Source organism: Podarcis cretensis (genome assembly GCF_951804945.1).
Source record: "Podarcis cretensis genome assembly, chromosome: 10".
Lineage (NCBI taxonomy): Eukaryota > Metazoa > Chordata > Lepidosauria > Squamata > Lacertidae > Podarcis > Podarcis cretensis.
The window spans coordinates 24404996-24422219 of NC_137179.1; the positions used below are offsets into that span (position 1 = coordinate 24404996).

Sequence of the window (17224 nt, forward strand, 5' to 3'; positions counted from 1 at the left end):
GATCTACCTTTTCCCCATCCTAGTTTTAGGCAACCCTGCCTAAGCCATTCAGAGCTTTTAAAGCTCAACACCAGCACTTTAAATTGGCCCTAGGATTGCACTGGAAATCAGAGCAACTGGTACAAAAGTGTAATATGCTCTGAATACCTGGCTCCAACGAAGAGCTGAGAAGCTACATTATGTTCCATTCTCTATGACTGCTGAGAATGCCAGACTATCTCCTCCCAATCCCTCAAGTGGAATCCACTTTCAAGAAATAACTTCACCTGCTGAATGAAGCAGCAGGTTTGAATCCTTCTCTGCCAATTGCATGGTCATCTAATGAGTAAACTTCTTCCATTTCACAAAGAAATTTGCTGTTGCGAAGACAGCCTTAGGCAAATGCCAAAAGTCAGGTTATCCAGCAGTCCTATTTGATAGAATTTGGGGTGTGAGAAAAAGGATGACTTATCCTATTTGTATTAGGAGTGCAACAAAACAAAATGTGTTTATCATTTTGTACTGATTACTACACCTTCTCTAACATCCTCTTCAGAGCCACTCAGATGTTTTTTTGTATGTTCTTCAAAGTCGTAGGCATGAACAATTGGATCTTCCTGTGCCAATTTAGCAGTTTTTGCTGCAGATTTTCTTCCTGATGGTGCCATAATCAGAGTAACTGCCATAAAATATATTTTTTTTGTTTAATTCACCACATAACACACAGTATGAATTTAAGATAGGGAAAATAAGATACTAAAATACCAGATTCCGGCGTATAAGACGACTTTTTAACCCCAGAAAAGAGGTTAAAAAATCGGGGGTCATCTTATACGCCGGGTATGGGTGGCGCGGAGCGGAGCCTGCCCTTCGCTGCAGCGGCGGGCTCTGCTCTGGGCGGCTTTCTCCTGGTGTGGAGCCCACCCCCCAGCTGCTTCAGAAGCAGATGGCGGCCGGCTCGGCTCTGCGCCAGGAGAAAGCCACCCGGAGCAGAGCCCGCCCTGCTTCAGAAGCAGCAGTGGGCTCCGCGCCAGGCAGCTTTCTCCCGGCGCGGAGCTGCCCAGCGTATCAGGCGACTGGGCTTATAAGACAAACCCCCAAATTGCAGCTGCCAATTTGGGGGGGGTCGTCTAATACGTCCAGTCACCTAATACGCTGGAATCTACGGTACTATTTTATCTTGTATCTGCTATTGCGAATTCAGTCAGAATTAAATACATGTCTGCAGAATATTTTTACAAAGCTTTCACACATTTTGAAGTTAAACCTCATTTGACTACGTAAGCTACAGTGAATAATTATTGTAAAATGTCTCCAAGAACAATTTTTGAATGAGCTATTAAAGTTTAAATAATTCTGCTAGACCAGCTGTGCTACATGAAGTTCTTTGGCTCCCAATTTGTTTCCAGGCCCAATTCAAATAACTTGTTTTTACATTTAAATCACATGATATGTTGTAGAATCAGGATATCTAAGTGGTCATCTCTTACATGAAGATGACTGCATATTTCAATCTTTACAGCATGGGTCTGATCCAGTCCCCCCAAACAAGTTATTCTGAACCCCAACCCCAAGCTCCCACTAGTTTTGGCAGAGGCAGGAGAAAGGAAACTAAAGCAGACAGTGCTGGGGTGGATGGAACTGAACGCCTCGATGGGGACGTAAATCATCTTCTCCCTGATCATTTGATGAATGCAGATGTGACCCCCTCCCTCTCAGTTGACCTGCACAGACCAGCTGGGGAGGGGAGACAGCTTGTTCATTGTCTCCCTGTATGTGTGAGCATGTGAAAGTGCAAGACGGCCACACATATTGCTGACATGCATCTCCCAGGGGGTTGGCCAAGGGCAAATGTGGCCCTTCAGCCTGAAAATGTCAGCCCCCCCCCCCCCCAAGCTCTATAGGGAGCCTTTCTCCATGTTTCAACATCATTTGAGGTGTGACTGCTGGTACACACTGTTAGATCTATTATGTATTTGTTAAGTTCTAAGATTTTGTACATGGTTTCTAACCAATTATTACTTGTACCAAGTTCAAGGTGTGGTTGGGCTACTGGAGAAAGAAAACCCCAATCAAAGATAAACAAATTAGGGATTCAATAATCTAAAAATACTACTGTTGTTTGACAGCATACTGTTCATCCCCCTTTCCTCCCCTCCCATTTTGGAGCACCTTGTTCTAGCTCCCAATAGTACAATCCGCTTTGTACAATGAAGCTTACACACCCGGGTGTTTTAGAATTGCAGCCTCAAAGGCTGCTTCACTCAGCCACAAGAGCACAACCAACAACCTCTTTCCGCTTTTCTTCACTTACCAAACTTTTCTGCTCTACCTTCCTTTCAAGCCCAAGGCAAAGTGCATGCATGGCACATTGGGTTCTCCTCCCATTCTCTCCCCCCCCAGTCACAACAGCCCTGCAAACCTCCCCCCCAACCAACCTCACTGCAATCAACCGAAGGCAACCAACCTTCAGGGTTATTGCTTTTATTTTGATTATATATTCTGTGGTTTTATATTTTGATTTTGTTCTGTGAACCGCCCTGAGACCTCCGGGTATAGGGCAGTATATAAACCAACCAACCAACCAACCAACCAACCAAATGAATGAATAAAACCATGCCCTAGGCTCCCCAATCTCTCTCACCACCAACAAACTAATAAATGGATAGGTGGAGAATCTGTCCACGTGACGCCGACACAAAAAAACCCCACTGTACAAAAGAAGGAAATCTACCCCTCAAACTCACAATGCCTATGATAGCCATGTCTCACACAAAATGTAACTGACTCTATGAACTGAAAACACCAAATGTAACTGACCTGCAGATAAGTCTCCATGAACTGAAAGCAGAGACGTTTTACATACACCTTTGTTATCCACTGAAATCTTTCAATAAAGAAAAACCAACCAACCAGTCCTCTTATTATTATTAATTTATATACTATCCTATACCCAGGGGTCTCAGGGTGGTTCACAGAATAAAATCAATATATAAAACCACAAAATACCTAATAAAAATAAAAACTGCAACCCAGTACCACCCCCACCCACAAAAAACAAAAACCATTTTAAAAGGGCATAGGATGTCATTAAGATCAACCAAAAGCTTGGTTAAAAAGGAACGTTTTTTGCCTGGCGCCTAAAGGTGTACAATGAAGGTGCCAGGTGAACATCCCTGGGGAGAGTCCTATGAGGTGGAGGGGGGGAGTGGCTCAAAATCACAGGCCCCCCCCGTCAGTTTCGTGGTTGGGGGCGGTATTTCGAACCGCGGCCTCTCCTCACCCCCAACCAGCCACGTGACTTGATCGCCTTCCCTCAAGGCCGCCCCGTTTCCCGCCTAAATTACCTCAGGTTCCCTCCTTTTGGTTCTGCCGTTGTCCTTCCCCACCCGGGTCCCCTTTAGCCCAACCTCAAGCTGTTCCCCCTTCCGCCAATTTCTCTCTTACAACCACCCAGCAGCATTTCCTACTTTCCCAAACCGCCGCTCCCCCCCCCCCGCTTTCTTTCTCCTCACTCCCTGAAAGAGGGAGAGAGGGAGAAAGGTGAGGCGGCGGCGAGAAACACGACAGGAACGGGACGGGCCCAAAGAAAGTTCTATGCAGTTAATAAACATCGCGTCCTGTGGAACCTGCGTCAGACCTAAAGAAAAGGCACCCGCCGCCTTCGCTCCCTGCCTCGCGTCTGCACGCGCAAACGCAAACAAAACCCCCCCAAGCGGATTAAACTTCAGGCGGCGGGAAAGGGGTTGGGGGAGTATCACAGTACACGCTTTCAAACAAAACATGCCACATTTCCCTAGTAATAGTAATAATAATAATAATAAACCAGCACAGAAGCAGAAACGTTCTAAACCCCCCAGGCCGGTTTTCTATTTGCAGGGAAGTTTTATATGAAGGGGGGAACTGCCAAAAGATCCTGCCCCCCCCCGTGCAGTCTGAAGTGGTGCAGTCCATTCTTTCTCTTCCAGCGGATCGGCTGCACCTGCCGCCTCAGGAAGCTGTATCCGACTTTTTTTTTTTTTTTAAAAAAAAAGAAGAGCCTATGGTAGTGCTGCACACCGTCTGAGGCAAAATAAATAAATAAATAAATAAATAAATATTTTTTAAAGGTTGCACTCGATTTTTTCCCCTCTAAACAAAATACCGCAAGTCCGTCTCTCACTTCTCCCCATTGGTAACAATTAAATAACGATTTCCTGCCATATCATGACCCACACAATTACCTGCCTCAGGTAGCAGCCGCCTCACTCAGCCTAATGGGAGGGGCAGTCCTGGCCTGCGCATTTCTCACTTAAATTTTCTCAGAGTGAAACTCGCAATTTTATTTTTAGGAGAGTCTCGATTCTCTTTCCCTTTTTCCAATCCCATGGTCAGTCCACTAGAAACATTTGTGGTATAAAAAACATGGGCGTAGCAGCTTGCCCCCCCATCAAGAAAATAAAGAAAAATACTTAACTGACCAACTGCATCACAGAAAACTCGGTTCTGCCCTCCTAACATAAAGCCTCCTCCCCCCAATAAATTCTGGCTATGCCCATATATTAAAAAATATGGGTTTTAAACAGGAAGCTACCAGAGATACTGATTGGAAATGAAGCAGTGTAATCACCCCACAATAGTTGCAGGTGCTAACAGTATTGAGAAGGCAAAATGTGACTGTCAAAAGTATCCTGAGCACCAATCAACATGAATGTGACATGAAAAAAGACATTTGAAGGGACCCAAATGTTCTGACTTAATTTTTTTTTCTACTTTTGTTGTGCGTTAGTCCATTCAGATATCAATGAGGTGGTAGCATTGGGGAAGTAGCAAGGGGGGAGGGGACTAAAGCAGAAGAAACCCAGCAATGCACTTTTATTGTGCCAAAAACATGTGCATAATACTGGATCAGCCTGGAGGGCCCCCGAGATGAGTGCAGGGTGGGGACCAACACACCTGCACCTTTGGTGCTGCCAATGCAGCAGTTTGACTTCGCCCCCGGAGATGCACATTGTCTTTCGAGAAAGTTGGGTGCCAACAACAAAAGGAGCCGCCTTGTAGCACTACAGACTGCCATTTTTTTTATGATTAAGAAAAAACAACAACCCTCACTGAAAGTAAAAATACTATTCAATCAGGAGAAAGCTTCCAGCAGTCTGCTTCTTAAACCCCCATCTGCACAATGGTACAATCCATCCTATTACTTAACTCTCATTGTGTAAACGATGATCCTTTTCTCACATCTCCAATTCTCCAATTCTTTACCAAACATGTGGACTGGATTGCACCTGCTAATCCTGTTCCTGAGCATAAATACTCTTTCACATATTTTGCTGAATGCGCAAGTCAGGATCTGTGGGTAGAATCCTGTGCTCCTTCCAAATGGTCATTGCATATACTCAGGAGAGTTGTGAAAGGGACTTCACACTACGAGTACAACTGCCTGAGCCAACACAAGGTGAAAAGTGGGAGAAAATGGACAGAAAATGGGACAAGACCACCATAAATCCATTGGAAGATTGCTCCAGTTTATAGAATAAAATTGTACTTTCCATACCTGTACTCTCCTCTAGCCTTGCTACTTTCCCATTCCTGGTCCCCCACTGATGCTGTCCTCAAACTTTTTCTTCTTCTTTTAAAACAGTCAGGTGTGCATCTGTGTGTAACATTTAGTTTAGCTCTCTATGTACAGTTGAACTTGAACCCAGTCTAGAATTTCTTACTTGCCAACCCTAAATATTGGACCAATGAGCTGCTTGACAGAGTAACTGTATTTACCAAAGTCAAGTTTGATTTCGATTTGGACACAAACTAGTTAGCATTAATCATGATCTTCCTAATTTGGAAGTCACTACACACTATAGTAGACACAAACCAGGGTGCGGGTGGACAATATTGTCCACAGTAGAACTCCAGTGGACACAAAACAACATAGTTCAGTGTTGTGAGTAGAGCCATAATGCAATTGCTGCTTTAAAGTTTATTGTGAAATGAAGCTTTGCTTTTTAAGACAGGCAAAACAAGTAGCATTTTAAAGAAGTTGAACTAGATTTATTTCTTTAAAAATTAGGTGTATGCACTTGATAAAGAATAAGGTGCCTTTTTGATTTAAAAATACTTAACCACTTTTCAGAGCATTAAATACTTGATCATTTTTCTTGACACACACACAATATAACATTTTTAAATCAAAAACATCTGTTAAAAGAAAGCACATATTTTACAGCACATGTACATTGAAAATTCCCCATCTTCATGATAAAATAATTACTAAGGTGATTATAGTCCTGAAAAGTTGTTAATATCATGATTAAAGACATTTCTTTTAAAATAATCTGTTTGGGACAAAAATCCCTTTTCTTCTCCTGGACTGAGATTTGTTTTGACATAATAGGGCAGATCACCAGACTACTGGATGTCCGAATTTTTGAAAATGAATGCTTGATATGAAAAAATGGCTGAGTGTCATGCTCTTAGTTATACCGTTAAAACAATACAAAGTATTGAAAACTTATATGGAGAGGCACTTTTGCTGCTAAATATACACTGCTTGTACACATAATGCAGCCAAGCCCCTTTTGTTTATAGCCCTAATTTTTTTAATTAGGCGTACAATTCTTACTAGTGTTTCTAGAAACTGAATGGAGTAGATTGAGCTGCAGTTTACATTTTGATCAATAAAGGCATTATACAAAGAAAAGAATCAAATGTATTAAAATACCATTTTTTCATAGTCTAGCAGCAGAACAATCTAGCAAATAGGACTTCACCATTCTAATCCTTCATTCTATAGATGAATCCGCCTTATATTTAAACTAGAGATACTTTACAGAATGAAGAGGGGTGGGGACAGACGCGGAGGCTACTATCCTGTTCCTTTGCACATGAAGAGGTGGATGCACAGCTGCTCAAAAGATCTGCGTTAGGACTACCCTCACATCAAGCTGCTGCTATTCCAGTCAGGGATTTGTGTTAACAGGGATACCTGGACTTTCCTAGAAACCCCCAGAAGCTCATTTTCTCTTATGCTTTCCATGTGGAGCTCTCATCCTGCTCTTTCAAAGTAGCCTATAGGTCAGGAGCCTGAGGAACAACAAACACGGTAAGCCCTATAGTCAATGGACTGGCTACCATGGGGAATATATAACATAACAAGGCCTGAGAAATTGTGTATGTGGCAGTTACAATGGAGTGTTGTGGGAGTCAGTTCATATCCCGCCCTCCATGTACTCAAGAGGCAAGTTTACAGCTGTGCTTTACGGTTCAAAACATAGAGGGAAAGGTTAACTGACTGAACGGTCAATGGCACATCAAATGCCTTGGGATGCAAGCTCAGGGACACATCTAACAGAAGATTCTATATCCAACATTATTATTTAGTTGGCAAAGGCTACTGCAACAAATGCAGCTATGTTTCTTTCAGTAACCCTTTTTATAAAAAAGGATAATGCACTCTGGAAATTATGTTTGTGAATTGCAACCGTCTGAGAGCTGGCAACACAACCCTTCCTCACACTGTAAGAGCACATTCCTAAAACATCCCCTCTTATGCTGATAGCTGGGCAATGGTTAGGATGGTGAATATTTGCCTGTCTGCCAAGCCTGCACTGGTCCCAGCTTCAGACAACTATATGGAAAGCTACTACCAGCAGCTTCCCCGCACTGGCAGTAGCAAGTGCTAATGTCACAAAATAGGGTTGGGCACTGGTGGCTTTGGGTCTTCTGGATCCAGAACCTCACCGATCCTCCTAGGGGCACAATTCTCTCGCTGTTCAGTAGCATAGGTGTCATACACAGAGCCACAAAAGCTGTAATGGATGGTGACACTTCTGTTCATGCCCGGCACACAACTATCAAGACACTTCTGAGAGACGAAACATTGTACATGCTCATCACATGTTGAGGTAGACTGATTTACAACAGAAGTCTTCTAGACCTTCATTCTTTCAGGGCAAACTTCTTTTTGAATCCTTCTCCTTGGAAAGAACTTTCGTTTGAAGGCTATTAACTGAAAAATTAAAGAACACTTTTGTGTGTGCGCGCAAATTAATACTTGGCAAAATCAAACAATCACATTGTTCTTGTCCATTCCCCTCCTTCCCAGGAAGCCTCTGCCTGACCCGCTATTTCCATGGCAGACTATTTCACCTCTGGAGATCAGAACAGACTTCATAACATAATGCATCTTGTGGGGGCAAACTGGGGAGCATATGTTTACACATAAATGCCTCAGTAACATGCATGTTCAAGAGTGGCTCCTGTATACATTTCCTCACTTGATCCAGGAGTTTATGTGCATCTCACACCAATTTGCTGGCAACAGCACTTATCTGGAGAAGGGGAAGATTTGAGGAACAGAAGACTGGATTCAGTCCTCCTCATACACCCTCCCTCCAGAATAGATATTTGGTATTATTGAGAATGTGATGTGTTTATTCCTGGACCCAGCTTTTTAGCCAGATTAACTCCCACACCTGTTTATGCGCACTGTTCCTTAAATGCCCACCCATGCAAAGAAGATCTGATCTTAATTGAACTGAAGCAACAGAAACTGACTCCAGCTATACAGAAGTAAGGAATGCCAACAGGACTAACATCTACTGAATGCTTTTGTTCTTATGAGTGTAGTCTCAGTGTCTCTCACTGAATCAGTGTTGCAGGGAGCGTTTTAAGCCATCCAGTCAACTCTCTGCTCTCTCCACTGCTACCTTTTCCACCATTGCTTCTCCACAACCTTTGCTGAACTCATTTTATGTGACGTCCAGCAGCTGGTGCAAACAGGCTAAAACAATAACCCTGGGTTAATATATTTTACAAAACCCTTTACTGGGACTTTTCGTGATATGGTTTAGCAAGAGTGATATCCTAAGAAAGTTTAATATTTGCATAAAATTGTATCTTTTACCTGCTCAGCAAAAAACGAGGTGACAGTGAACACAATCAATGTCACCAACACACAATGCGTCCAGAACTTCAGCTTGTCTCTGTAGGCCCTCCTAAACACAGCATTTTTAAAAGAACAAAATAGTATTAAATATCTATATATTCCTAGAAACACATCATTTATTTTAAAATATTTATATGCCACTTTTCCAGGAAAAGCCAATTCAAAGCATTTTAGAAGCAACAAAAACTACAAGAACAAAAAAAATCAATTATTACCAAAACCAAGAATCAATCAGGCTCAAAAAGTTAAAAACAAATTCAGAACTCCAGTAGCATAATAAAAATCCAGCTTTCTCTGGTGACCAGAACAAAATATTGCTCAGGGAAGGTAAATGAAAACAAGAGAGTCTAAGGCCTGATGGAAAGCCTGAAATGTAGCTGCTTGTCACAATTCTACTGTGAGAGAGTTCCAAAAGTGTGGAGCCACCACAGAAAAGGCCACCTCTCTTTCTCTTTCTTTTATGGTTCTCTATTTCATAGACCTAGGAAGTAGCCTCCAACTGAGATATCAGTGTGTGGACAGGATAATATAAGTGCAGGAGGTCCATCAGATAGCTCAGGCCTAAACCATTTAAGGCTTTTAAGGTTTAGACCAGCACTTTAAATTGAGACCAGAAACTCACTGGGAGCCAGAAACACACTGATATAATGTAGGTGTTGTTAAAGCAGATTGCCAAACACCGATCAGGAATCCGGTGGCCACATTTTGAACCGGCCGAACAATATCCTGAAGATTGCACCCCCAGTATGCTCATTTCAAGGGTTCTGAAACACTTACCATTCCTGAAGCTCCTGGGTGTGAAGAAAACGATTCCGATACTCTCTGGGCAGCTCAAATTGGGATGGTATGGGAAACATTGATTCATAGAAATCCCTAAGCACTGCCTTTACTGTCTGAGCATCCTTATGATTGTGATCAATGTTGTCGTTGAGGCAAACAAATTTTCTGAGAGGGGGAAAAAAATCAAGAAAACCAACGTCCTTATTGGTTGGGACAAGTAGTAAGCTGTTATCTGCAAACGACACACTCCCATATCTCAATTTGTTTTCTAAAAACCTTCAGTAGCCTGGGTCTCTCTTGCAAACAAAATAAGAAAGTTTCAGAGTATTTATTGTACATAATAATGGATCATAAAATAGCAGCAGTTTTGTGTAGAAATATATGATTCCTGCAAAAGCAATCCTTCTATATAGTTCATAGTTGCAAGATCAATTCAAGGTGTTTGAGGGCCTAATATTATAAGAAAAATTGTTTCATTGTATTAGGTTTCTAGGGATTCCTAGGCATCACATTAAAAGTAGTTAATAGTTTACCAAAACAGAGTCGATCATGCCTACTTTGCTTCTTCCCACTCTTGCTGGGAGAAACAAACCATAGTCTCTAGCTTTAGCATTATGCCCAAACCACTGACTGTTGTTTGCTTTGTTCAAGCAAACCACAATTAGTAAACATTTTACCTCAAATCTGAATGAGAACTGCATACCTGGGATTTTTTCGTATGTCGTCAAGCTGTCCGACTACATGAGAAACATTGGTGCGGATCATTTTGAAGGCAACTTCCTCCTCTCCCATGATTTCAAACCTTAGCGTTATATAGGAAAACATAGCAGTTAAGTGCGAACGAAGGATTTACAAAAATGGTGTCACTTGTGTTAAAAGGAATTTTTATTGTATAAATGGGTAGCCCCATGCCCATATTGGTTTTTATCATTTTTCTATATTTACTCATACAATAAAACAGAGCCTGATGACTATAGCACTCCTGTAAAAACATATGTTCCGCATTTAAAAAAACCAACACTATTAATTCTCATTTATGGTTTGGGGATGATGCTTTCTAATGTGAGTAGTCCTTTCTAAACACCACCCCTAGTGTCCATCTGGGATCCATGCTGGCATGGAGGGCATTACAAGATGGGGAGGTCTGTGTCCCCACCCAGCCCCAGACCAAGGAGGCAGAGGCACAGACTTACAAATCCCCCAGAATGCCTTGGAGCACTGCACATGTGCGGAAGGAGAAGACAAAACAGGAGAGCACAATGGGGATACATCCTTGTATCGGCAGTGCAACACTGCTTGGAAGGATTGTTCCCCTTGTGCAGGGACACAAGCCTAAAAGTGCCCCAAAGGGATCACAATCATACCTGAAGACACAGCATAAAGCATATTAGAAAATGATGTAATTTGTGTCTGCCTAGCCGCTGAAGTCAGCCAATACATGTTGAGAAACTACCTATTAAAATTTAATTGCACTTTATTGGCCTTGCCTTGAGCACTTTTTCCTATTACAGGTGCAACCTCCCTCCCATTTCCTGTTAGCTCTATTAAGCATGCAATTCCCTCTTCTCTTGGGCTTACTGCATGACTCAACCCAACAGGTAAGAGATGCCACCAGGTGTGTACAGTGGCTTCCTTGAGGATAATTCAGCATGACTTTCAAGATCAACCATGGATAAATAATCATTTATAATTAATCACATTTTAAACAGAAAGCACTTTTACTTCTATCATGTTATGCTGCACTTACCAAGGAGCCTTTAAATAAACACATACAATTCATTCTATAGGTCAGGAACCTCTGGCTCTGCAGACAAGGTTGGACTACAATTCCCATCATCCCTATTGGCCATTGCTGGCTGACACTTATGGGAGTTGGAGTCCAACAATATCTGGAGGGTCACGGGTTCTCCACCCTTAGGTGTTTCTATATGTGTGTCACAACTGAAGTAAAATAATACTGGATACCTGTATTTGTTTTTGTCCTTATATGTTTTATGAATTCTGTCAGTCACAAGCTTGCAGTTGGTTAGCAGATTTTTTGTCACTGGGGGCTGAAAACGGGGCAAACAATCAATTAATTGGTTTGTTATTTATGCATATTGTTTTTCTGTATTTTACATGGAATCATGATGTAGCAAACTCCCAGCTAGTTGTTTGTTTTCCTTATTTTAAAAAATTGTAATTTTTTTGCTGCTGAGCAGCAAAACTTCTTAGGATTAAAACTGATGATATGGAAAACAAATAACTTTTTGTCTTTCATAAGTAACAAGGCATTTAATCCAGTATTCTGCAGGGAGGCAGAAAAATGCTATGGTGCAAGCCAATCAATGTCAACCAGGAAACTACTCCAAGTGAGATCTGAACAGCTGGTATATATTAGTCTTATGATTCCTAATCCAGTCACAAGCAATTCTGAGAAACAACTCTCCTATTCTCAAGGGAAGCCTTTTAAAGGTTTAGCCTTGTTCTTGGAAATCCAACAACTGAAACATTTCAAAAATAACTTCAGTCATGATGTTAGAAACAAAAGATATTAATTATGATGCTATATTTAGTAGATATTTATTTAAGGAGATAAAATGGCAGATTGTGAGAAGCGTTTATCAAGGGCATTAAGACACAGTAAGAAGGGGGGATACAGAAAAAATGTAACAGAATTGAGCTTATTTAATAATAAAGGTTCTTTATCATAACCAAGCTGTTATCTAGTTAAAATAAACTTCATGCTTAGTTTGTCCCTCCATTCCCATCCCCTCCTCTGTTGCATCTCTCATGTCAAATTTTATACTGTGAACTCCTTGGGGCAGGGACCTGCCCTCCTGTGTTTTGTAAACTGCTATGCAGGAACAGCAACAAAAACAATAATCATGATGGAAAATTCTGAGCAAATTAGGCTGCAGTCCTATGCAGACTCACCCAGGGGCTGTAGCAGATGGTGTGCTGGACTGCAAGGCTCACCTGACGTCTTTCTGGCTGGGTCACTGCTGCATATAGTGACTAAGAGAAGGAGGTGGCAGCAGCAAGGTTGGCATGGTGCAAATGCATTGGTGGAGCCAATCCTGCTGGCATATTTGCATTGCACCAACCTCACTGCTGCCTTACCCTTCCTGTTGGACAACCAGAGGTCAGGTGAGCACTACAGTCCCACCACAATACCATCTGCTACTGCCTGAACAATATGGGGCTTATTTTTGAGTAGACATGCATAGGACTGTACTGTTAGCCTCCTAAAGGATGCAATGCTAAATGGAGGGGGGGCATTACTGAGAGGAGATATGATAGCCATCTTCAAATATCTTAAGAGCTGTCACATGGAGGAGGGAGCATGCTTCGTTTTCTCCTGCTCTGGAGGGTAGGACTCGAACCAATGGCTTCAAGTTGCAAGAAAGGAGATTCCAACTAAACATTTGGAAAAACTTTCTGACAGTAAGAGCTGTTCAGCAATGGAACAGACTCCCACGAGAGGTTGTGGACTCTCCTTCCTTGGAGGTTGTTAAACAGAGGTTGGATGGCCATCTGTCATGGATGCTTTAGCTGAGATTCCTGCATTGCAGGGGGTTGGGCTAGATGATCCTCAGGGTCCCTTCCAACTCCAATATTCTATGATTCCAATAATTCAAAACCGTAAGCATTTAGAACAACTAAACATGTAAAAAGATAATAATTAATTTCACAGTTGCCATGGCCAGTTTCCATTAGCCATCAAATTTTTGGGTAAACAGGAGTCTTTTTAAATTTCTCCTGAAAGTCAATGATGAGGGAGGTGGACGCACATCACGAGGGAGGGCATTCTATAAATGGGGAACCACCACTGAGAAGGCCCTGTCATGGATCAAGGCTATCTGGGAAGCAACTAGAGGCAGCACCACCGACAAGGCCTTCCCTTCTGATCGTAGGACCTGTGATGAGTGATACTGGGAGAGGTGCTTCTTTAGGTACCTGGCTCCCAAATAATTTCTCCAGGTGGTTTAGTGTTTCTTTTATCCTTGAATTACAGCTGTTCTGTGTTATAGGACTAGGAGTTTTTCAAATTTAGGGGGCATTCAGCGGCAGCTCTTGGCACTCTATTGCGGAGGGAGGGAGGTTTGCTCTTAAATCACAAAATCAATGGACAAGCTCAAGTTGTGCGTATGTCTGAAGCAGGAAGATTTGCTCACAAAAGAAATTAACGGGGAGCAAGACATCTCAGATTACTGAATTCAGGGATTTAAACAGTGGTTTTTTGACCATCTGAAATTATACCACATATTTTGAAAGCTGTTTTTTGAAATGCCAGCCTGCACCAACTGGAGAGGGAGATGAAAGTATGTTTGCAACAGTTCCTTACCAGATTGGGGTCATAATATGCCTCCTGAGTTGGTGGTATGTTGTGAATCCGAGTGATATTGAATGGAAGGGATTTAGAACAATTTATTAGCATTTGCTCCAGACCTGTCAAATCCTAGCAAGGGGGAAAAAAGAAAAGAAGGGTATGCATTTTCTTTCTCCGCATGGATGAGCTTTACTGCACACTTACACACAACCATGACTTTTGCTTATGAAAGTCTATTTCACTACATCAGTGAGCCTGGGCTCTTCTTCAGACTGCAGGTGGGAGTTCATACATTCCCTCAAACAATGATTTTAAAAGTCACTCGTACAGGAATGAGATATCCGGGAGAAGGCTAGGGTACAAACTTTCTCCCCGACAGCTAGGTGGTTTTTAAAGAGGATTAGACAAGTTCACGGAGGATACAGCTATCTATAGCTACTTGTCATGATGACGATATACCACCTTGAGGATTAGAGGCACCACGCCAGTGAATAAAGGTAAAGGGACCCCTGACCATTAGGTCCAATCGTGGCCGACTCTGGGGTTGTGGCACTCATCTCGCTTTACTGGCCGAGGGAGCTGGCGTACAGCTTCCGGGTCATGTGGCCAGCATGACTAAGCCGCTTCTGGCGAACCAGAGCAGCGCACGGAAACGCCGTTTAGCTTCCCGCCGGAGCAGTACCTATTTATCTACTTGCTCTTTGACGTGCTTTTGAACTGCTAGGTTGGTAGGAGCAGGGACCGAGCAACGGGAGCTCACCCCATTGCGGGGATTCGAACCGCCGACCTTCTGATTGGCAAGTCCTAGGCTCTGTGGTTTAACCCACAGCGTCACGCGCGTCCCTTACGCCAGTGAATACCAGCTGCTAAAGAGCAGGTGAGAGCAGGTAAGCCCTGTTTGTGGGCTTACCATAAGCACCTCTGTGCAGAACTGAACTAGATAGGCCTTTGGGCTGATCCAGCAGGGCTCTTATGTTCTTATTTCACCAGAGGGAGGGCAGAGAGAAGAGATTATAATGAAGATGGAGCCAGATTGTTTTCTTTGAGGCTAGGACTCAAAGTTACAAGAAAGGAGGTCCCAACTTAAACATCAGGAAGGACTTTTTGATGGTTTAGAGCTGTTCCAACAGTGGAACTGTCTCCCTCGGAAGGTGGTGGATTCTCCTTCCTTAGAGGTTTTTAAGTATATGTTGGATGGCCATCTGTCATGGATGCTTTAGCTGAGATTCCTGTATTGCAGGGGGTTGGGCTAGATGACCCTCAGGTCCCTGCCAACTCTGCAATTCTAAGTATTTTGGATGTTATAAGCAGCTTTGACCTTGGTATACGATAGAAAAGTGGCACACAAATTCACAATTTTTAGGATCCTGGAAAAGGCCGCAGCTGGTTGGTACGCCGACTGGAAATACAGTGGTACCTCGCAAGACGAAAAACGTGCAAGACGAAAGACTTTTCCGTTTTTTGAGTCGTTCTGCAAGACGAATTTCCCTATGGGCTTGCTTCGCAAGTCTTGCGAGTTCTTGCGAGTTTGTTTCTTTTTTCTTAAAGCCGCTAAGCCGTTAATAGCTGCTAAGCCGCTAAGCCATTAATAGCCGCTAAGCCGCTAATAGCCGTGCTTCGCAAGACGAAAAAACAGCAAGACGCTGTCTTGCGAGGCACCACTGTATTCCACAATGCAACAATTTGTTGCTGCTCCGACCTGTATTTTCTAAAAAATGTAAGTGTAATTCATCAGAACAGGAGGAAGACAGGAAGTTTGCTTCCAAGTTTGGTGAGATTCCGTATCTTCACCAATGCATCAAAATGTCCCTATAATCATGTTCCAGTAATAAGAACACTACACTTTCCCTTTATATTCTAATGCATTTCCTTAATTTAATCAATTGCTTTTTGACAAAATCTGAATAAGCAGTATTTAACCAAATACAAACACAGAAGTGTTAAGATGCCACTGAACAAACAACATCTGTAACGTCTACTTTTCAATAACTTTCCCTCCTCTGTACAGAATTTCATTGGGGTATTTAAAAAAAATATTACCTGCAAGCTTAGAGGGAGTTCATGAATTCTTGTGGCCAATGTACGAATCTCCCGGTCAGATAAAATCCCAGACCGATCCGTATCAACTTCATCAAAAACCTGGGAAATGTTCAGTGGCTGAACTGCACTCATGAGATAGTAGAAATATGAAAAGGCAAACTGCATATCTTCAGAGTGCCGTACTTTGTGGAAGGAGGTCTTGTCAAATTCCGCAGGAAACCTGTCCAGAAACATCGAAAAATCAACTGAATTGGCTATACAGAAAATCTGAATAACCTGTCCATATAAGTCAGCCACAGAAAGCCCTCCCAAGGTTCCTCACCCCATAAGCCTCCTAAAAACATTCATTAGGGACTAGGACTACCAAGAGGCATTCCCCAGCAGATCTGGGGATCTGGGCGTTATCCAGTTAGTATGGGAGGAGACACTCTTTCAGATAGGCCAATGTCATTTAGAGCTTTAAATGTTATCATAAGCAGCTTCAATTGGACCTGGAAGACAACTGCCAACCTATAGAAATGTTTCAGAAGAGGGGTTGCAAGTGGACAACCAGCAGCACTCACTAACACCCTGGTCGCTGCATTTCCCGCCAGTTGCAACCTCTGGACTGTTTTCAAGGGCAGCTGCATGTAAAACACATCATAAGTCCAATCTGGAAGTTATCGTAGCTGTAGCCATCCTACCCCTGTCTAGGGAAGACCATAGTTGGCAAGTAAGTTGGAGCTGCAAAGAGGCTTCTAGTGACAAAGATGGCTTCAGAAGCATCCCCAGGTGAGAAACCTGATCCTTTCAACACGAAAGATAAGCCAACAAAGGCAAGAAAGGGTCTGTCTGTCTCTCTCTCTCTCTGTGTGTGCAACCCCTGCATGCAATGATAAGGCAAAAAAAATAAAAAGGACAAAAAATCTCTCAAAACAATGGCAGTTGAAGTGAACCTATTTCAGGGCTGCACCACTGGAGACAGAGGATGCGGAGCTCATAGGATGGAAATCTTCACAATATAACCTCCCCCGACTTCAATATTTTCTATATAGAAAACAGGAAGAAGTCTGGGCCTAGTGATTGTGTGTGTGTGTGTGTGTCCAGTGATTGTGTGTGTTTGTGTGTTGCTAGTATGGAGGAGTGTTTCACTGTGGGGGCCCTCACCTACAATCTCAAGTGCTGCAGCCCAGAAACAGGTTAGCCTC

At 42.7% G+C, this 17224-nt stretch overlaps 2 protein-coding genes across 5 annotated transcripts in view; both read right to left on the reverse strand.

The window, feature by feature from the left end:
* Positions 1-4357, reverse strand: part of SYCP3 (synaptonemal complex protein 3) — a gene marked incomplete at its 5' end in the record, with an annotated part of 12978 nt that extends 8621 nt beyond the window's left edge. The window contains 2 exons of one of the 3 annotated variants that reach the window (XM_079993056.1): positions 515-658; positions 4203-4357. In XM_079993056.1, the coding sequence (XP_079849182.1) occupies positions 515-647 (133 nt within the window). Of the gene's footprint in view, positions 1-514; positions 659-3326; positions 3431-3619; positions 3765-4202 lie in introns of those variants that run through there. The other 2 variants (XM_079993055.1, XM_079993057.1) reach the window with 2 other exon arrangements.
* A 1566-nt stretch (positions 4358-5923) lies between these two features.
* Positions 5924-17224, reverse strand: part of GNPTAB (N-acetylglucosamine-1-phosphate transferase subunits alpha and beta) — a 43640-nt gene continuing 32339 nt past the window's right edge. For both annotated transcript variants that reach the window (XM_079992158.1, XM_079992159.1), the window contains exons 15-21: positions 16038-16257; positions 14013-14126; positions 11651-11736; positions 10389-10487; positions 9683-9850; positions 8864-8954; positions 5924-7966 (exon numbers count right to left, since the gene is read on the reverse strand). In XM_079992158.1, coding sequence (XP_079848284.1) covers positions 7889-7966; positions 8864-8954; positions 9683-9850; positions 10389-10487; positions 11651-11736; positions 14013-14126; positions 16038-16257 — 856 coding nt within the window. In that variant the 3' untranslated portion in view covers positions 5924-7888. The remainder of the gene's footprint in view (positions 7967-8863; positions 8955-9682; positions 9851-10388; positions 10488-11650; positions 11737-14012; positions 14127-16037; positions 16258-17224) is intronic.